At 36.4% G+C, this 22578-nt stretch overlaps 1 protein-coding gene across 3 annotated transcripts in view; it reads left to right on the top strand.

The window, feature by feature from the left end:
- ABCA6 (ATP binding cassette subfamily A member 6) overlaps positions 1-22578 on the top strand; it is a 59758-nt gene that overhangs the window by 5395 nt on the left and 31785 nt on the right. For 2 of the 3 annotated variants that reach the window (XM_059908261.1, XM_059908260.1), the window contains exons 6-18: positions 116-219; positions 611-837; positions 4689-4830; positions 5603-5788; positions 8719-8866; positions 10220-10388; positions 13875-13933; positions 16981-17091; positions 17497-17672; positions 17863-17982; positions 19863-20001; positions 20877-20967; positions 22192-22331. In XM_059908261.1, the coding sequence (XP_059764244.1) occupies positions 116-219; positions 611-837; positions 4689-4830; positions 5603-5788; positions 8719-8866; positions 10220-10388; positions 13875-13933; positions 16981-17091; positions 17497-17672; positions 17863-17982; positions 19863-20001; positions 20877-20967; positions 22192-22331 (1812 nt within the window). Of the gene's footprint in view, positions 1-115; positions 220-610; positions 838-4688; positions 4831-5602; positions 5789-8718; positions 8867-10219; positions 10389-13874; positions 13934-16980; positions 17092-17496; positions 17673-17862; positions 17983-19862; positions 20002-20876; positions 20968-22191; positions 22332-22578 lie in introns of those variants that run through there. The other variant, XM_059908262.1, reaches the window with a different exon arrangement.

Below are 22578 nucleotides of genomic sequence, written 5' to 3'. Positions count from 1 at the left end.
TTTTATCTATGTGGTGAAGTCTCCTCTAGATCGTTCTCTCTTGGATTCTTGTTTCTTATTTTCCAATTGCCTTCATCCCATAATGTTGGTTCTGCTTTTTTCTTTGTGCTTATAGCTCATTGTTGGGGTGCAGATAATGAGTTTTCCTGTTCACTGGCTAAATACTGGAGTAGAGGATTCGTGACTTTACAAACTGCCATTAATGCTGCTATTATACAAGTAAGAAGAGTTCTAATAACTAATGTGAACTTATTCCAGAGGCATCAAGGTTTTGATCAAAGATGGTGTCTACTCACGTTTTCATGTATTTATATAATGAAGCAGGCATCCATCCAAATGGTGAAATTGAATTTTAGGCAAAGGAGCACATTACTTTTTTTCTTAACCTTAAATTTTCAACTAGTTATAGAATGGCAGGAAATTTCAACAACAATGTACAAGGAGGCCCATGTGCCGTTCATCTAGTGTCTCCTGAAAGTAACATCTTGCATAACCACAAAACAGTATTAAAACCAGGAAATGCACATTGGTACAATCCCCATAGCTTATTCAGATTTCACCAGTTTCTATACTTTAAGTAACAATTTTGTTCATTTGAACCCTTCTTTAGATCACGACGAATCACTATGTGATGGAGGAGTTGATGTCAGTTACTGCTATAAATATGAAGACATTACCCTTTATTTTTAAAGAGAACCTTCAAAATGAGATGTTCATTTTTTACTGCTTGCTTTACTTCTCCCCATTTATATATTTTTTATCACTCAATGTTACAAAAGAGAGAAAAAAGTATAAGGATTTGATGAAAATGATGGGTCTACAAGATTCAGCGTTCTGGTGAGTGACTGACTCAAGTAGTGCAAATGAGTAAACAGAGAAATTCGGAAGCAGTGAAAATGTGTTACTGTTCCAGAACACAATGATTTCAACTTGACACATTGCCTACTTTGCTGTTGGCGTTGTTCCGAATTTTCAGTTTAGTCTTTGTTAAGTTTTGCTCTGCAAGATCGTGATTATAATTTGCCCGGCACTTTTTCTGTGCCATAAGCATGTTAAGCCAATGCTATGATAGAGGTACCAGTAAGATCACAGAGAATGAAAAAGAGCTGCCCATTGTCAAATGGATGTTGTGTGCAGGGACTCAAACCCAGGAGCCCTAATTTTTTTAAAAATTTTTATTGGAGTGTAGTTGATTTACAGTGCTGTGTTAGTTTCAGGTGTGCAACAAAGTGAATCAGTTATACAGATACGGGTATCCACTCTTTTTTAGATTCTTTTCCCATATAGGTCATTACAGAGTACTGAGTAGAGTTCCCTGCACTCTACAGTAGGTCCTTATGAGTTACCTATTTTATATATAGTAGTGTGTGTATGTCAATCCCAGTCTCACAGGTTATACCCCCCCGCCCCCGCTTTTCCCCCTGGTAACCATAAGTTTGTTTTCTACGTCTGTGACTTTATTTCTGTTTTGTAAATAAGTTCATTTGTACCATTTTTCTAGATTCCACATATAAGCAATATCATATGATATTTGTCTTTCTCTTTCTGACTTACTTCACTCAGTATGACAATCTCTAGGTCCATCCATGTTGCTGCAAATGGCATTATTTCATTCTTTTTTATGGCTGAGTAATATTCCATTGTACCTACGTACCACATCTTCTTTATCCATTCCTCTGTCGATGGACATTTAGGTTGCTTCCATGACCTGGCTATTGTAACTAGTGCTACTGTGAACATTGGGGTGCATGTGTCTTTTTGAATTATGATTTTCTCTGGATATATGCCCAGGAGTGGGATTGCGGGATCATATGGCAACTCTATTTTTAGTTTTTTAAGGAACCTCCATACTGTTCTCCATAGTGGCTGTATCAATTTACATTCCCACCAACAGTGCAAGAGGGTTCCCTTGTCTCCACACCCTCTCCAGCATTTATTGTTTGTAGATTGTTTGGTGATGGCCATTCTGACTGGTGTCAGGTGATACCTCATTGTAGTTTTCATTTGCATTTCTCTAATAATTAGTGATGTGGAACATATTTTCATGTGCCCAGTGCCCTAATGTCAACTCTCCTGCTTGGTCTACCCATAGTTATCACTTGATTTCTCTACACTTCCTCTTGTTGAAGAAAGTATGATCCTATAATGGCAATCCTCTGTTCCGAGATTGGGTAACTTGGGGTATATTTTTTGGAGCAACTAAATACCATATGTTGGAGTTGAGATAACCTATAAAGGTGCCCAGCACATAGGCTGGCATATAAGAAGCACTTAATAAGAGCATTTGCTTCATATATTGATATATTTATATCATATCTTGCTCCATTTTACAAATGATTTAAAGTGATTTTAAAACATGTATTTCAACATAGTTATCATGTATGTATGTATCTATGCATGTATTTGTATTATAATAAAAATAAATGATGAGTAGAAACAAAGATTTAGCAAAATAATAAATAGGTAATATTAACAGATAAATATGCAAATCATACAAGTTCTAAGCTTCTAAGAGGCCAAGGCAGAGAATTCTGCAATACCATCAGTCACAAAATTCATACTGTCTAGGAAAAGAAAAAAAGAAAAACAATCTGTTTGCTTTACCCTAAAAGAAACCTAGCATTTTCCAATGTTGAATCCTGGGAGATATTTCTTGTATACTCCCCATATCAAGAAAATACTCTTTATGGATGTGGTACTATCTGGAATGGATGAGGGACTATTTATTGAACAATCCTTTGCAAGATACATGTTCCCTGAAATAAAATTAAGGTCTAGGAAATTTAAAAATTTCTATGAAGTATATTTTATTAACAGAGAGAGTTTTAATTCTAATATAACTGAACTGTGAAATAGGAAAAGAGGAAACTGGGTCTTGAAATAAAACAAGAGAGGAGAGGAGTGATTTTGCGGTGGAAGCTTGGGGAATACAAAGGAATGGTTGGCGTTTGTTAGGAGGGAAGAGAGAGCGGAACGATGGAAAAATGACCCTCTTTCAGCCCAGGGCTTGTCCTGTGGGACAGCATCCCTGCAGCCACCTTAGAACAGGTAGGCACAAGCCAACTCTAGATTAAAATCAGAAAGTACTGGTTATTTAGATGTGGATTCCTTCTCAGGATAAATGCTTCTTAGTATGCATGTAACCTAAAATTTAGCAAAATGAATATATGTCCTTAAAACTAAGAAGGAAAAAAATTCTGAAACGTTTTTATTAAGTACAGAGTGTCTACTGGAAATAAGTTTTGCAGCACACCACCCCCAGTTTTGTTTCGTTTTGTTTTTTACTAATGCCATAAATGTGAAATGTAGTCAATATTTATTCTATAAATGTGATATCTGAAATTGTTTTATCCTGAAGATTTTCATAGATTTATTAACATCCCCTCAACTCTCTGCAATAAGTTCCTTTTTCTAGGTAATGTTTTAACTTCCTTCATTTGTAGTTCCCTTACCCTATGGTTTTTCAGTTCCTACCTATGGCAGTTCCCTTCTTTACTCAGAAAGTGAATTCTGCAGACTGCGGCGTGCTTTTCCAAGAACGCCGATGTTCTAACACAGTCTGAATCATTGTAATGACGTGAAATTTTAAAAAGAAGTCAAATAAGGAATAATTAAACATGTTCTATTGGAACATATTAATGCAAGTTCCTGGTTTAATACTTTTGTGGTTTTTTCCAGCAGTTGAATTATTATTAGGCAATTTTATGTAGAAGAAAGAGCTCTGGGCTGAACGAAAACCTACAGCTGCTATCTTAGCTTTGTTATTGATTTACGTTGTTGACCTTGAGTATGCCCATTAACTAGGAATACAAACTGCAGTTTACTCATCTGTAAAATGAGAAGCTTGGACTAAAACACCCTGTAGGCCTCTTAGATTGACTGCTATTTCTAATAACCACTTCATAAAAATGTGAACACTAGCACATTTAAAGCAAAACAGTGTGAACACTTAAGGGTGTGCCATAAGCTATATTGGTTTAAATAAAGCAGTCATGAATAGGAATAGCAAGACTGGAATGGGCTTAGTACAGTTATGAAATTTCAATTTTCTGCAGCTAGGGAGGGTGGAGGTGCTGCTGGCTGAGGTCGTCAAGAATGGTCAAGTGATCATCTGCCCCCAGTACATCCATGGTTACTTGATTGATCAGAAGTTGTTAAGTTTCCTTCCAATTTTATAATTAGAACGCTTTGGTAATATATAATAAAGCTGAAGGTACAAAAATGCTAATCTCCTTTATTTCAGCAATTTCACCTTACAGAAATTATTTTGTGTACTTTCCCCAAAAAGGCAAATACAAGAATATTTTTAGCAACATTGCATTAGAAATAAAAATTGGAAACAACCTAAATGTCCATGGGCAGGAGAACACTGAGATATATTTATACAATGAAATGTTACACTGCAGTGTGTAATATTGTACATGTTGTGGATAAAGGCAAGTTGCAGGAGAATACAGACAAGATGATACTGTTTATGTATGTTCACATTATTTATATAATACTTGAATAGAGAGCTGATACCTAGCCATGGCACCAGCACAGTCATTGTAATATTAGTAATATTCTAGTTATTAATCTAGGTGGCAGGTACCATGGTAATCATTGTATTATTCTTTAGATATTTTTGTATGTTTTAAATATTTCATAATAAAGTTAAAACAACTGAAATAATATTTGTCTTTATTTAGGCTCTCCTGGGGTTTAATCTATGCTGGTTTCATCTTCATTACTTCTATAATCATTACAGTTATCATAATATCTACCCAAATTATCGTCATGACGGGCTTCGTGGTTATATTTACCCTCTTTTTCTTATATGGCTTATCTTTGGTAAGTTCATACATTTATTACCATTTTCTCTGCTTTAGGTCTTAGTTATATATAGCAAAAATTAATGTCTCAGCAGGCAACTATAGCAGCTTCTTTCATGTGTGTGCATGTGTGTGCATGTGTGTGTGTGTGTGTTTGCTTGAGAAAGTCTTTATGAGTATGAGAAAATGATGTAACCTAAATAAAATTGGACCTATTTTTTGCATCAAGGTCTGAATTAATGAAATTATGCATCTAAAAATTATTTTGACTGTAAAACTATCTAGGACTTTTCTAGATGGTTAATAAGGATGCTTTTAACGGCTGGACCCATCTTTTTTCCCAGTGGTTCCCCATCATGTGGTAGTTTTTCACACCTCTTTGCCCTGTTCACCCTGCTCTGACTTCCCATGTAACCCCCTCTTCCTTCTCTGAACAAGAGCCTCTAATTTCTCCCACCCTCCAGGGTGTTTTCTGCAGAGCGTATGTAGACGCTCTTTGTTAACATATTAATTTAGTTTCTGTCTGTCTTTCCAAGTCTGCATTTCTAACCTTTCCTCAGCTCTTCCTGCAGCTTTCCCCGCTCTTTCCTTGGCAACAAAAACCCAGCGTTTGAGTAGGGCAAATAAGGATTCTCTTTACAAAGAGGTTGAGAGAAGGACTGAGCATAATTATACCTTAATATTGTTCATCGCTGTCTCCGTGATAAATACTTATGTTACGATATGAAGATCCTTTTTTTAAGGTGCTACCAATGACTGTCAGTCTATGTAATGCCTTCTCTCTCTTTCAGATAGCTTTGGCATTCCTGATGACTGTGCTGTTAAAGAAAACTATCCTCACCAGTTTGCTTGTGTTTGTCCTCACTCTCTTTTGGGGGGGTGTGGGATTCACTGCATTTTATAGACAACTGCCGTCACCTTTGGAATGGATTTTCAGTATTTGTAGCCCCTTTGCCTTCACTGCTGGAATTAACCAGGTGAGATCATAGTTAATTGGTTTATTATTGAATTTTCAAAAGAACTGGACACTTCATGATCTTCATAATCAGTACTTTCAGATTAAGAGCTTTTATTCTAAACAATTCTACTCTAAAGCTAAATTTGAAAATGTTATTATTACATTGCAGAAAAATTGTCATCTCACAAGGAAACTTGAAGAAAAAATTCTTTCAGATAATTCTTCCAGATTTTCCTTTCTCAGATGTATTTTCACTTTGAAGTACTTTCTTCTAGCGTTTTTTCCTATATGTAAATATTGACCTTTCTTCTCTTATCACATAATGAAAGCATTCTGCTAGTTTGTTAATAATTGTTGTTTAAGCCTCTTTTTGAAACCTCAAATATGAAAAACTTTCAAGACATAAATTTACAGTTTAATAAATAATTTAAGTGAATCAAAGTACTCATGAACTCGATCAAGAAATAGAATGTGGACAAAACCCCAGAAGCATTTCTAAACACTCCTTCCTCCTAAATGGTAGAAGGTTTATGATAATCACCACCTTGTTTTTCATTATCATCTAAGTATGTGTTCCTAAATACAATTTTTTAGTTTTGCCTATTTTTAACTTTATATAGGTGATATTGTACAAAGTGATTTTTGAAGATCTGGCTTTTTTCACTCAACATTATGTTTTTACATATACAATTTATGTGTAGCTGTAGTATGGTTTTTATAGTATTCTATTGTGTGAATATACTATTTTCTTTTGATGGACAAAAATATTTTCCAGCTTCTGACTGTTATTAATAACTTGCCAATAAATTCTCACACATATTTCCTAGTAAATATGTGTATTCAATTCTGTTTGGTATATGTTTGGGAGTTGAACAGTGTATGTATATCTAGCGCTAGAGTATGAATCTCTTAATCTTCATAGTTACTATCAAATATTTTTCCAAAGTGATTGCAGTTCTTTACTTTTGCACCAACAGTGTTTCAGAGTTTCATTTGCTCCAAATCTTCACCAACATTTGGTATTGTTAGTCTTTGAAATTTTAGCCATTCTGGCGGATAAGTAATGATATATCATTGTGGTGTTAATTTGCATTTTCCTGATTGTTGATGAAGTTGCGTGAACTGCAGTATTTCCTTTGTCACAACTGAACCAATCATGTCCTGACCCATCTGTCTATCCTTGCACTGATACCACATTGTCTCAATTGTTTTGCTTTATAATATGTCTTGATATCTGGTGGTAACAATTTTACTTTCTTTTCTTTTTAAAAGAAAATCTTATTTTCTTTTTCAAGAGAGTGTCTTCTAGGTTCTTAGAAATGATGAAAATTTTAGAATTAACTTAACAAGTTATATATATATATATATATATATATATATATATATATATATATATACACACACACACACACACATACACACAGTAGATGTGCTCAAAGCTGTTGGGATTTTGGTGCAGTTGAATTTTTCAATCGCTTTGGGGAAACTGACACTTGTTTTTGGTCATGAACACATTTTATCTTCACATTCATTTCTCCTTAGCAACTGTTTCAGTTTTCTGTATAGATCCTTGCCCTTTTTTGCTTGATTTATTCCAAAGGTTGTTTTTTGATACTTCTAATGCCATTATAGATAGCTTTTATGTTTAAATTCTTACTTTTAAATGTTTGTTGCTAATGTAGAGAGATGCAATTGATTTCTGTACATTGGTATTGTGTCCACTATCATTGCTATATTCTTTTTTTTTTTAACATCTTTATTGGAGTATAATTGCTTTACAATGGTGTGTTAGTTTCTGCTGTATAACGTAGTTCTTTTGTTAAATCTAGTATTTTTCTGGGTTTTATCTTGGGATTTCCTTATTTTTAGTCATGATGTCTACAAATAATGATGGTTTATTTTGTCCTTATGCCATTTATTTATTTTTCTTGCCTTACTGCACAGGTTGGGACCTTTAGTATATACAACATTGAATAGAAATGCAGGGGGGAAAAAAGATTTCAACATTTCACAGTTAAGCATGGTTTTTGGTGTTGGTCTTCCTACATTGAATTCACCAGATTAAAGAAGACCTCCTATCTTCTTAGTTTGTAAAGAGACTTTATTATAAGTGGACACTGAATTTTGTCAGTTGCTTTTTCTGCCGTTATTAGATTAATTACATTATTTCTGCTTCAGTCTGTTTTATTTTGAATTACATTGATTGATCTTCAAATGTTGATCCACCCTTGCATTCCTAGAATAAACTCAATTTTGTCATGAAATGTTAACAATCTTAACATAAACTGAGAAGTTGTAGAGTATCTAGGGTGAGGAACTAGGCTTGGGAGCTGGACTTCCTGTATTCTGAGTCCAGCTTTATCAGTCTTCACTATGTGATTTTGACCTCATCTGGCTAATCTACCCAACTTCTCTGTGCCTCAGTTTCATCATATGTAAAATGCAGATGAGAAATAATAAGTCCTATCTTATATGATTATAATGAAGATTAAATGGGATAATATAAAAAGCACTTAGAACAGTGCCTAGAACATGGTACTATTATTACATGGCAAAATTATAAATACAAATCTTTATTTATAGTAATAACTAGAAAAAGAGATAGATCTCTTATCATCCTAATAAGAAACTTCAAAGAATTCTTCATATTCTTTCTAAAATTTATATTTCTTTGTTGCATGGAGTAGATAGTTTGCAATACTGTGATGACTTTATGAAAAAAACAAAGGTATTATAAATTAAATTCCTGTTACTAAAACACTGTACTTTTAAAAATCGGTATTTCCTTCTAATATTCCTTTGATTACTGTAAAATAGAAATAGTTTCACTAATAGCTTCATTATGAGGGCTTCTTGAAAAAGCTACTTAATAAAATGATAATTCTTGCTGCTACACTGAATTATTTTTATTTAATTTAAATATTTATTATTATTCTGTTTGAATCTTAGATTATCCACCTGGATTATAATATGAATGGTGTAATTTTTCCTGACACTTCAGGGGACTCATATATAATGATAGCAACTTTTTCCATATTGGCTTTTGATGCTCTTTTGTACTTGGTGTTGGCGTTATACTTTGACAAAATCTTACCCTGTAAGTAATAATGGGTTTTACTCTGACATCCTCAGATATTGAGCACATTGAAGATTTTTTTGTTAAGGTTATATAAATATATTTTAAGAAATGAAGAATGACAAATATTTCCCATCACAGGCTGAATGAGTTCTTTCTACTTCTTAGTTTTAATGGTCTGAAGGAACTGTTATATAAAAATAATTATTCTTCTGAATGTAATATAGTGGTATACAGTAGTGATAATTTTAATGCATATTATAATTATATAGTGTTAAATAATGTTAATCTTTTCAAGGATCCCTGAAAGTGTTTTCAAAGAATGATATTTAGGATTTGTATCAGAACGAGTGGAAATAAATTAGTTCTTAAGATGATTTTGATTAGCGTAGGGCCATTGTATGGTGAAATTGCTTCCTAATAAGAATTTGTTCCTCTTACAAGAAGAAGGGTAGATTGTAAACTAAGTGCAGCTGGACAGGACCTAAGGTGGAAAATAATCAGTGTTTTCCTCACTCGCCTCTGTTTATGGGAGGGCCATTTGTGCATCATTTAAGGAGATAACAAATGAAAATTACAGAGGATGATTTCATCATTATTCTTTAAACTTTCCATATATTGCTCATATTTACAGAAGTATATTACCCAGTTAGATTTTCTTTATCTTGTAAACAACTAAAAATTTCACATAAGCCTAGAATTCCTGCACATATACTAGAATCAGAATGCTTTTTCCTTGCAAAATCTTACTTATATATCTTATTTTTTATGTTCCTTCCACTTTGACTGTATTTAAGTTTGTCGTATACGTTCCTATGTATTTATTTGTATGTATTTCTGTCTTTTTATCACTTCTGGTTAATATCTGAAAACCCTTAATAATAAATACTATTTCATTTTTTAAAATCTAGAGCATGACCATATATTCATCCTGAACAAATTAATTTCCCCACGTACTTTTTATTCATATACCATATAGATTTCCGTATTATGTTCAATCATATTGTTGGGTCAAGTGATTTCTTAAGTTCACAAACATATTTAAAATTATTTTTATGTGCCATATTAAGGCTTTTCCCGGCCAATGTTTGATTTAATCATAATTCTAAACACCTTTTAGAACACATTTTATTCAAACCTTTGATTTATACTTCATCAAAAGTTCTATTATATTGTTTAACTTTTGTAATAATTTTAATTTTCATTGTTTTCTTCACTCTCAAGCTTTCTTCTCAATAATAGGAAGTTAGAAAGCAAAGAATTTCTTTATGATGCTTAAACATCCAAGACATTCTATACTGTTCTGAATAAGGCTTCCTTGCTCATTGTTTTCATGTTACTGAACAAACATTTTATTGCCTCTTGATTAATTAGATGGAAATGAGCACCGTTACTCTCCATTATTTTTCCTGAACTCATCATCTTGTTTCCAACACCAAAGGACTGATAGTAAGGTCATTCAGAAAGAAGTAGATCCTGAGTTCCCCTCTGATGATTATTTTGAACCAGTAGCTCCAGAATTCCAAGGAAAAGAAGCCATCAGGTAATCACACATACACTAATATACGGGCACAAGGTGAATGAATTTTTCAAAAATTTTATTGAAATCTAGTTAATTTACAATGTTGTGTTAATTTCTGCTGTACAGCAAAGTGATTCACTTCTACGTATATATACCCTCTTTTTCACGTTCCCTTCCGTTTTGGTTTATCCCAGGATATTGAACATAGTTCCCTATTACCACTTCACCCTCCGTCTTGTCTCCTCCCTGCTTCTGTCTCTTGTCCCCCACCTCTGTTTTATTGCTGCTCTTTTCTTTCTCTGAATCCCTTCCTTCATAGTTTTGTCTGGCTTATATGGTCTACTGCAAGAAGTAAGAAATTTGGAGTCAACATTTCTTAGATCTTAATACCACGCTCCCCTCTCATTTGATGTGGAATCTTGTAGAAATGAGTTAGTTTCTCTGAGTCTCTGTGTCCTTTATGAAACAAGAGTAACATCTACTTTATAGGGTTGTTTGTAACAGACTTATATGAGGAGCTTTTCACGTATCTCTGCTGTCAGACCCTACCTCCAGGGATTCTAATTCAGGGACAGTGGGCTTGAACCCAAGTATCTGTGGATTTTAAAGAGCCCTGTATATCTTCCTAATGTGCACTGAAGTTAAAGAATGAGAACGTTTTAAACATTAAGCATTTATTTAGCAGATATTCACATAGTGCTTACTATGTACTGGACATGCATTTAATTCTCACAAAAAGCTTATAAGGCAGGCACTTCTATTTTGCCCATTTTACAAATGAGAGAAGTGAAGTACTGAGAGGTTGACTCTTGCCCAATGTCACACACTCTGTCAACCTAACAGAGGAGCTGAGGTTGGAATCCAGTCAGGCTCCAGAGTCTATACTCGCAAGCTCTAGCTACTGAGGAGATGTCCGGAGGCAAAGGAAGATGAAGAAAAGGGACTATAGCTGGGAAGTGAAGTGTTTCTAGGAGCGTGGTTGAACCTATGTATCTAAGCTTCATCCTTCTAATTCTGAGCCTATTGTTTGTTAAGTGTTCTGCGGGGCTACAGCCCCTTCCAATCCGGGCTTGATGGAAAGCATCCATCCAAGAGAAGAGCCAAGTGAGGGACATTCTCCCCAGACGCAGTGTCATCAGTCCCTCTCTACCAGTAGAGAACACTAAATATAAAATTATATTACTATTCAAATGACAATAACTTTCAGATTCAGTCTCCTAAGAGAGCCTTAAGGTTAGTTTACATAGATCAAAAAATGCTTGTTCTTTGACTTCTTTGAAGGAGAGCAAAGCAAAATGTCCTCACCCTTACCCCGCAACCCTGACCAATCTGTGTGGTGTTGATTCTGGACATCCTGTCTGTTTGCTGGATTCTTCGCTAACATGGAGGTCTGGGGCAGGAAGGGAAAGTCATCTGATCCAAAGCCTGTTCACTCAAGCTTTTGGCTCCGTTGTGCAGCTGCTCACCCCAGATCCACACCAAAGCAGCAAAGTCGGCTTCGGTGCCCCACAGGATAGCTCTTCCGTGACCAATGCTGCATCTTCAGTCACTGCTGAAGCAGGTTCTGGGACTGCAAGACGGCCTGCAATTGACCTTCCCAATCCACAAGTCTTACCACGTCTTTCTTCACAGAGACCTTTTCTTAGGAAAATCATTGCCCTTCCCCTCTGCTAGACAAGTGTCAAGTCTACTGCAATCTATCCCAACACGTGAATTTGATTTTGCACGGATATAGAAGGTACTAAGATACTGATTCCCTTTTTCCCAGGCGTCCCTGCTTTATATACTAAGGACCTCTTCCTCTTTCCTGAGTAGCCCTTCAGCTCTGTGTATCTGTAAGTGTGGAGGAAAGCTTGCAGAGTTCTAACCAGAATCAAGATCTTCATTCTGTAAAAAAAAATCTATTTTTCATTCACAACTTGCTCCCTCTCACCCACAACCCCCACCCAGTCCTTCTTCTCTGGGGGCATTTGTTTGCACATCTGTCCATTTCTGTAACTATACCATTCATGCAACATGCCCAGAACACAGGCAGGATGTCTGCTCCAAACATGAATGGCTACCGTCATCTCTGAAATCCAAAAAGAGCCAGCCGCTCCCAGGTAGAAGTTTATTATTTAAAATAAAATATGAAAGCCTCACTTCAATGGCGTCCCACTACACAAAGAAAGGCAGAAATAAAATACCCTGTCGGATTTAGCAGTTTTGAAGCCTTTTTCTTTTAAATCTCCAGACTCTTGGCTGTAACCCTGCCCATCACCTGCATCCTGATTGAATAAATGTCCTTACCTTTATTCTGATTCAGGCTCAGAAAAGAGGGTGACTAAACTCTGTTTCCCTTTGACCTCGAAGATTCATCGTATATGATCTTATATGGTTGTGACATCGCTAATCTGTCTGAGCCTGGTTCCTGCTTCATCCTGTATCAGTTTCTTTTGAAATTCCAATGTGCATTCAACTTTGGTAGTCATTGATTTAGAGGGGTGTGTATGTGTGTGTGTGTGTGTGTGTGTGTGTGTATTTGGATGAAGCAATCCAGCAAACCTTTAGATGTGTGAGCCTAAAGCCCAGGGAAAAGGATGGTGTCAGTTTTAGGTTGGTGTTGAAACCGTGAGAACCAATGAAATAGACCATCGACAGAGTCTAGAAGGAGAAGACCTATAATATACACAGAGAACCCCGTGGAACAGCAAGGTGCTGTCTGGTGAAAGAAGAGTACTCTACAAGGAAACAGAGAAGGAACTTTTGGAAAAATAGGAAGAAAAAAATTAAAGTTGAACGTTACCTTGAAAGTAGACACTTTCAACAAGGAAAATTAGGAGTCCTCAATAGCGACCCCTACTCCAATAAGTAAGGATGGAAAAGTATTTGTTGCATTTGGCCATCAGGAGGACATGAATGTTTTCAGTAGGAAGAGGTTGCTTCCCACTGAAGCAACCAGGGGAGTGGGGTCAGAAGCCAGCGTGACCGAGGAGGAAGTGACACGTGAGGGAGAGGAGATGGCAAGTTTATATTTTAGCTTGAAAAATTGTCTTAAGGGGAGGCGGGAGATTTGACTGTATCTAAAGCAGAGTTTGAAGCCAAAGAGAAGCTCTCAGGGAGGAAACTATGGAAAATGCAGGTGACAGAGGGTCTGATTAATGACCAAGATTGAAGGGAATGGGAGATGATGCTTAAAGAGTGCAGATAAATGAGTGCCTCTTGCACAGGGGAACAAACACCAAATGTTCTAAGACTCGGGGAAGAAAGTGAGGGTAATTACAGAGCATTCTACTTTTCCAAGTGAAACACTAGTAATTTAATTGTAACTTTCTAGAGGGACTCTTAATTTTCTCCCCCAGGGGAAACGTTTAATTAGAAATGAGTCTTGGTCTTTCTAAGTGGGCTGTTATATGTCATCCCTTATTTCACGTAAAGTTGGCTGCATCTCTCTCACTCGGGGTGTTCACGAGCTGTACTATTCTTACTTTCCTGTTGTCTAAGTAAGTGCCCATTTTGTTATTTCAGAATCAGAAATGTTAAAAAAGAATATAAAGAAAAAACTGGAAAAGTGGAAGTATTGAAAGGTAAAGAAAAACATTTCATTGACTTCTTTATTACAAAAAATGGAGAAAATTCAATGTGAATAATTAGAGAATATGGATAAGCAAAACAGAAAAAAACACAAACAGCCTAACTCCACCACCTGGAAATTAACCATGATTAAGAACTGGATGTAAAATCCTTCCAGATGTTTCATGGATCTATTAATCTACAAAAATGGAATCATACAGTGAAAAATGCCTCTTCATTTTTAAAGAAGAATTTGCTATAAGCAATATTTTGTTGTATTTGCACTATGAGGAACTAATGTCTAGACTTAAAATGGATACATGTTTTTTATACTAGCCAGGGAATTTACATAGTTTACGTGTACTGGTGAGATTAACACAAAGATGTGTAACACCTTTGACCATAAATTAAATTTCACAAGTCAATACCCTACGACAAACATGGTTTATAATTTCTAGTGAACCAACATATTTGAAACTGAGTGTTCTCACAAATGTAGTTTTTTTACTTAAAAACATTTTAAGCAAGCATCAGAGTTAGTGGTTATATTTCATAGAGGACAGCTTGCTCTTATGAATAATGATTTTTAGAAGGAATGTAATGTATTTTTAGAAGAGACAGAAACCTTAAAATTTAGAAAAGGAGGAGCCATAGACCCTCTCAAAGGTTGAGAGTTCTTTGGTCCATTTTGCTTACATTGCAATTATTTTCTAACAAGTGCAGATCCCTTAACTCAATTTTACTTATTCCTTTGAGATTACGTCTTTCCTTTGGGAATTTAATGTCCTTGTGTAAGCAAGTTGGTTTTTGGGGTTTTTTCCTAGTTGATAAAATTTTATTATTATTCACATTCCCTTCTGCATCTTTTAAAAATGTCACCTTATATTATGTATTTAACATGGATAAGTGGAAAGACTCCCATATGTATTTCTTTCTGACAGTTTAAATTTAAGTTTATTCTTATCAAATACTATCTAGGTCTGTGGTTTCATTTTTTAAATTTTAGCCAAAGATACGTTAAATATTTTAAAATATATCATTTCAGTTTCCAGAGCGCGTTATGAACTACTTTTGCCCTCATCAATATGTCTAAATAGTTTCAACTTCTGCAGGATTTCTTATATTTTTAAAAGTAACAGAACCTTAAAAACTTTAAAAACATTGAGCATCGGTAGATGTGAAAACATGTGAAACAACCAGCTGGAGTTACTCTTTGGAAAGTAAGGATGGGAGCTGCCCCCTCACCCCGTGAAGCTGGTGCCTGTGGCCACTTGGAACATTCTTGAAAATGTGCCTTTGAGTCCCTTGTCTGCAGCCTGTTAGCTAAACAGGGCTAAATAGCACTACATTGTATGGACCCCGTGATTTAGTTAACTAACACGCTGGTATAGGAAATTCCGTTTGTTTCCAATTTTTTCACTCTCATAAAATGAGCTATAATGCACCTTCTTGCTCAATCTTTGTAAAGATCATTAATTATTTGCTGAATAAAAATTTCTAGAAGCAGAATTATTCAAATGGGGCTATATTCTTAAGATTCTTGGTTCATATATCAAATTATTTCCTTCCAAGGTTATAAAAATTCATACTCCCATAAGCAGTAATTAACAACAGCAGTAAGAATAGCAACAAACGTTTAACGTTTATTGAGTACTTAGTGTATGCTGGGAACTATGCTAAATGACATACATGGACTTTTTTTCCTTTTTTCCCTTTAATCCTATGAGATCCATAATGTCTCTCCCACTTTGCATATGAGGAAACTGAGGCTTATATTTCTTTTTTCAGTTAATACATGTCATTTCCAAGATAGCTAGTGTCACTTTTCTCTCATCCTTGAAAACATTTTTGTTTCCAATTTAAAAACAAACATAAAAGTCGTTAATGTAACTTGTTTAGTTGTCCCAATATTGTTTATTAATTAACTCATCTTTTTGATGAATTTGAAAGGTTGTTTCATTAATCTTTATTTCTTATCTTTACTTTGGTTCCTTTTAGGTTTCTATTCTTGTTCTATTGGTCAGTGTATCCTGGACCAGTAATATATTATTTTAATTATTATATTTGCTCCACTGCTATGACTGTTACTAATATTTTAATTATCATGGTTTTCCAATATATTTTAATATCTTGTAGCCAAGACTGATTTCATACTGTTCTTTAAATTTTCTTAATTATTTGAGTTTATTCTTCCAATGATCTTTAGAATCTTTTAGTCCAATTGTAAACGAGGGTTTTAATGGATTGGATTACAACAGGAAGAATTTTCCCTTTACTTATAATTATTTTTACTAGCACATTTAATAGCTGAGTAAACCAAACCTTATAGAATTTCATTTATCCAAGATCATTCAGATAGAAAATAGATGAACTGAAATTTCAGCCCAGTCATTAATTTCAATAACATTAGAAAGTAGGTTACTTAATTTAATTGAAAGGATTTGATCGTTTAGATATAATGTATTATAAGATTCTTAAGAATTTCATCTTACTCTGTTCAACAACTTTCCATAACAAAGTTTGATTTTTCACTTGGTGGTAAGACAAACGAACAAAAAATAATACCTCAAAGGATTCTTAGCTAAATGATTTTTCTATTGACATGTAAATGCAAAACATTTATAACAAAAGCATAGAAAAATGGGCTCAGGGAGAAATATAAATTTTTGGTGAATATATTTTAGAAGGTAATTAATGCCATGGAAAATGTTTATGATTTAATATTTGAAAAGGCAGGCTAGGAAAAAATAGAGTATGATCAAAGTTTATGAATATATATTTACATATCCATATATGCAAATGCAAGGATGTAAGTTTATTACAATGTTAATATTTGGAATTATCCTTGATTTTATCTTCCAAAGTGATTGTATTTATTTCTCAAATATTCTACAGTAAGCATGTTTTTTTAGCAACCAGGAGAATACCGAATATTATATATTTTAAACTATTGAAGTGCTTCAGAATACACAATTAAAATAAATTGTCTTATTCTGTTTTTAGAAACAGCCCTGTCTATTGCCCTCTTGTTTATAATGTTAATATTTTATTCTAAAAACAGGCTTGTTCTTTGACATATACGAAGGTCAAATCACAGCAATTCTGGGTCACAGTGGAGCTGGCAAATCTTCCTTGCTAAACATCCTTAATGGATTGTCTGTTCCAACAGAAGGTGGGCAAAAAGATATTTCCCAAAGGCAAGATGTCTGATAATAGAATGAGGGCATATGTATGCCTTTCTCATTTTAAGGTTTAAATTTAACTGCTTAAGAGGAAATAATGTTTGTTTATCTAAAGCTGTTTATCAGATCTGTAAGGTTTTATATATATTTTGTATTTCCCAAATTTTTGTGGAAATCGTTATCTTTATTCCATTGCTGTGTGATACTCCAGGGAAATATACACTATTCTGAGCATCTATTTATGTTAAGACTAATTAGTAGTTGTTAATAAATTACAAAGTCATTATTTTAGATATTTCTGAATATATGCCAATATATTCCTGAATAAGATCTCCAAACATTAATAAATCGTGTTATCTTGCCAATGTTAAATTATTTTTAACTTCCATTCTTAGGATCAGTTACCATCTATAATAAAAATCTCTCTGAAATGCAAGACTTGGAGGAAATCCAAAAGATAACTGGTGTTTGTCCTCAATTCAATGTTCAGTTTGACATGCTCACTGTGAAGGAAAACCTCAGGCTGTTTGCTAAAATAAAAGGGATTCCGCCACAGGAAGTGGAACAAGAGGTAGACGGGTGTGCTCGGGGTTCACTGAACTGCCAACCATTTGCCATGTTAAATCAGTGATTTACTGCCCTGTTATGAATAAAATTTAGGCAATGAGGTCCTTTAAAATGTACATACTACTTTAACAGATGGTTAAAATTGCGTAATATGCATCATCTTGGATTACAAGGTTTGTATCTTTCTGGTCTAGGTACAAAGAATTTTATTGGAGTTGGACATACAGAACATTCAGAATAATATTGCTACACATTTAAGTGAAGGTCAGAAAAGAAAGCTGACCATTGGGATTGCCATTTTAGGAGACCCTCAAGTAAGTGCGATTATACATATGGAGGAATGCAGACTGAGTATCAGGAAAAAGTCCAGCTCTGTGTGTGTGTGTGTTGTGTGTGTGTGTGTGTGTGTGTGTGTGTGTGTGGTGTGATAAAAACATTTTATTGTATACACAGGTGATGAAATTACGTGCCCATTTATTATTATTATTATTATTATTGAAATCCAATTGACCTACAACACTGTGTGAGTTCTAGGTGCACAACATACTAATTCAATATTTTTGTGCATTACAAAAGATCACCATGGTAAATCTAGTTACTGTCTTTGTACAAAGTAATTACACTATCATTGACTATATTCCCCAAGCTGTACATTTCATCCCCGTGACTCATTTATTTTGTAACTGGAGGTTTGTCCCTCTTAATCTCCCTCACCTATTTCTCTTGTCCTCCCACCCCCTCCCTTCTGGCAACCACTGGTTTGTTCTCTGTATCTGAGTCTGTTTCCATTTTGTTCTGTTTGTTCGTTTGTTTTCTTTTTTAGATTCCACGCGTAAATGAGATCATATAGTATTTGTCTTTCTCTGTCTTATTTCACTTAGCATAATACCCTCTAGGTCTATCCCTGTTGTCACAAATGGCAAGAGTTCATTCTTTTTTATGGCTGAGTGGTAGTCCATTGTATATATACACCACATCTTCTTTATCCATTCATCTATCGATGGACACTTAGGTGGCTTCCATGTCCTGGCTCTTGTAAATAGTGCTGCTCCGATCATAGGGGTGCATGCATCTTTTTGAATTAGTGTTTTGGGGGTTTTTTGGAAAAATATCCAGAAGTAAAATTGCTGGATTGTGTGGTAGTTCTATTTTTAATTTAAGTTTTTGAGGAACCTCCACACTGTTCTCCACAGCGGCTGCACCAATTTACATTCCCACCAACAGTGCACGAGGGCTCCCTTTTCTCCACATCCTCACTGACACTTGCTATTTGTTGTCTTTTGGATAAGAGCCATTCTGACAAGTGTGAGGTAATATCTCATTGTGGTTTTGATGTGCATTTCCCTGATGATTAGTGATGTTGAGTATCTGTTCATGTGTCTGTTGGCCATAAGTATGTCTTCTTTTAAAAATGTCTGGGGTTTCCCTGGTGGCGCAGTGGTTGAGAGTCTGCCTGCCAATGCAGGGGACACGGGTTCAAGCCCTGGTCTGGGAAGATCCCACATGCTGCAGAGCAGCTGGGCCCGTGAGCCACAATTACTGAGCCTGCGCGTCTGGAGCCTGTGCTCCGCAACAAGAGAGGCCGCGATAGTGAGAGGCCCGCGCACCACGATGAAGAGTGGCCCCCGCTTGCCACAACTGAAGAAAGCCCTCACACAGAAACAAAGACCCAACACAGCCATAAATTTAAAAAAAAAAAAAAAAAAAAGTCTATTCAGATTCCTTGACCATTTTGTAATCAGGTTTTTTTTTTGATGTTGAGTCGTGTGAGTTCTTTGTTTATTTTGGATATTAACTCATCGGTCATATCATTTGCAAATATCTTCTCCCATTCAGTAGGCAGCCTTTGGTTTTGTTGATAGTCTCCTTCCCTCTGCAAAAGCTTTTTAGTTTGATGTAGTCCCATTTGTTTATTTTTGCTTTTGTTTCCCTTGCGTGAGGAGACATATCCAAAAAATATTGCTAAGACTAATGTCAAAGAAGTGAAGCTCTTCTTTTACCACTAAAAGTAGTAGAGTTTTCATTATAATATATCAAGAGAGAACCTCCTATGTTTAACCATGAGTGTAAGTATATTGGATATACATGCTTGGATAGTTACTGTTTTGCTTGGTTTTGATTGTTTCCCATGCTCTAGTGTGGAAACAATTAACATGGAAGAGAGGCACAGCTTATGTATCTTCATCGTCTGTAGGTTTTGCTATTAGATGAGCCAACTGTGGGATTGGATCCCTTCTCAAGGCATCGAGTGTGGAGCTTCCTCAAGGAGCACAAAGCAGACCGCGTGATCCTCTTGAGTACCAACTTCATGGATGAAGCCGACATCCTGGCTGGTAATTGTTGGTTTTATCTCAGTAGGACAATGAAGAATGTGCGAAGTATTTACTCCCAGAGCAAGACCCCTGCTCTCGTTACCTTGGTGTGTCTGTACTGCGTAGGAATCTGGGGGTGACCTTGGTGTGTCTGTACTGCGTAGGAATCTGGGGGTGACCTTGGTGTGTCTGTACTGCGTAGGAATCTGGGGGTGACCTTGGTGTATCTGTACTGCGTAGGAATCTGGGGGTGACCTTGGTGTGTCTGTACTGCGTAGGAATCTGGGGGTGACCTTGGTGTGTCTGTACTGCGTAGGAATCTGGGGGTGGCAGGCCTCTAGTCTCACTGTAGAATTCCTCACCAGCGGGACATATGTTGGACTCTGAGTGCTAATAAAAAACTGATGTTTTTTCACATCAGCTTTTGATTAATGTCAACATCCCAATCTTCCTTCATGTACACTTGGTTGAAAAATATCCACTCGTCCTTTAGCATCCAGAGTAGAAAATATGCCCGTGGAATTTATGGTGTGTTTGTTTGTTTTTTCGAGTGTCGGAGGGCACGGAAGTGACTGGGATGCAGAAGCTCATTAAAAAAAAATTTTTGGCCACACCACATGGCTTGTGGGATCTTAGTTCCCCAGCTAAGGGTTGAACCCCTGCAGTGGAAGCGTGGGGTCTTAACCACTGGACCGCCAGGGAAGTCTCGCCTAAGCTCATTTTAAATGCATCCATTTTAATGCATGTTTCAAATGTGTGAATGCCCATTAGATGGAGTTATGTCCCCATAGGACACGTCTCGTCTGGAAATCTGAGCTCTGGCGCCTCCTCCGTATTTTCTAGAGAGGGAAGAAGTGACTCCTCTCATCTTTCCTCTCTCGCTTCTTTCTCCTCAGATAGAAAAGTGATCCTGTCCAGCGGGAGGGTGAAGTGTGCGGGCTCCTCTGTCTTTCTGAAGAGAAGATGGGGTCTTGGGTATCACTTAAGGTAAAGCCTTCAGGCACAGATGGGGTACCTTGCTGTATCTTCAGTACTGGTGTATCATAACGGTAGAGCATTCTGAGAGAGGACTGGCCTTCTGCTTCATCTCCGCTCAGCTGGATTGGTCTGTTTCCCAGTGCTGTCCCTGCACCTTCACTAACTCTAGGGATCGGCCAGACTCCAAAAAGAGAAGCCCGGGCTGACTAATGACAGCAGGGCTGCTTCGTGGGCCACTTTCCAGGCAGCTGCCCGTGCCACCTACGCCTCGACCTTCTTCCCACCGTCCATCGCCTCAGGTGGTCCATGCAATCCTGCAGTAGACTTTCATCCTTTCAGAGGGCACAAAGTCAAATACCCTCAGAAGCTACTATCCACAGGAAGTAAATCTGGTGGCAAAGAGTGAAGAGGACCATGTCTAACAAGAAAGTGTGTCCAGGGGCTTCCATGGCGGCGCAGTCGTTAAGAATCCGCCTGCCAATGCAGGGGACACGGGTTCGAGCCCTGGTCCGGGAAGATCCCACATGCCGCGGAGCAACTAAGCCCGTGCTGCGCCACAATGACTGAGCCTGTGCTCTAGAGCCCGCGAGCCACAACTACTGAGCCCACGTGCCACAACTACTGAAGCCTGTGCGCCTAGAGCCCATGCTCTGCAACAAGAGAAGCGACCACAATGAGAAGCCCATGCACCGCGACGAAGAGTAGACTCCAGTCGCTGCAACTAGAGAAAGCCCGTGCACAGCAATGAAGATCCAACACAGCCAAAAATAAAAATAAATAAAATTTAAAAAAGGAAAGTGTCCAGGCTAAAAGAATTTTATGAAAAAACCTTGATGGCCACACAAAACATGCATGAAGGGCAGATTTCCCGATTAGACACATTTTCTGGTATCTACACAGTCTGGTGTAATAATTATTTTCCCTGAGAAATCTCTTCTGCCTAATATTCTCAACTCCCTCTGTTTATCTTCATACTTGATATATAGTTTTAATTACGTTATATATTTATTTGTGTATTTGTAGTTGTTTTGAGCTGATATACCTTCTCTATATAGATCCTAAGATTGTTCAAACTGATGACATTATTATTCTTATTCTTATTATTTACTCATTTTGTTTGTTCCCTAAAGCCGGGTAAAGTAATACACAAAGGCTAGAAATCCAATAAAAACTCTATTTTTGTGGTAGCAGTAGAGAAAATACAAATGAATTGTCTTTCCTTTTATGTATTAGTTTGTACAGAAATGAAACATGTGATCCAGAAAAAATAACATCCCTCATTAATCATCACATCCCTGATGCCAAACTGAAAACAGAAAGCAAAGAAAAGCTTGTGTATACTTTGCCTGTGGAAAGGACGAATAAATTTCCAGGTAATTTAAATATGAATACGATGGAATGAAATTTGGGAAAGTGTTCACGTTCTTATTACAGTTTTCATTGTTTAATGGATTTGGATCTTGCTCTGGGGTTGGGTTTTTTAAAAAGCTGAACTTGAGATGAGGCGTTCAGTGCAGCTAATCTGTTTGGTAATTCATGCCTAGAAGCGTCAGTGGGGAAAGGGGACATGAGACGGGGGAGGGGAGGAAGCCAGGAAAGGCTGTGTGACCATCATCAGGC

The sequence above is a fragment of the Balaenoptera ricei genome, chromosome 20 (genome assembly GCF_028023285.1).
Source record: "Balaenoptera ricei isolate mBalRic1 chromosome 20, mBalRic1.hap2, whole genome shotgun sequence".
In the NCBI taxonomy this organism is placed as follows: domain Eukaryota; kingdom Metazoa; phylum Chordata; class Mammalia; order Artiodactyla; family Balaenopteridae; genus Balaenoptera; species Balaenoptera ricei.
This window is presented reverse-complemented; position numbering and strand designations above follow the sequence as displayed.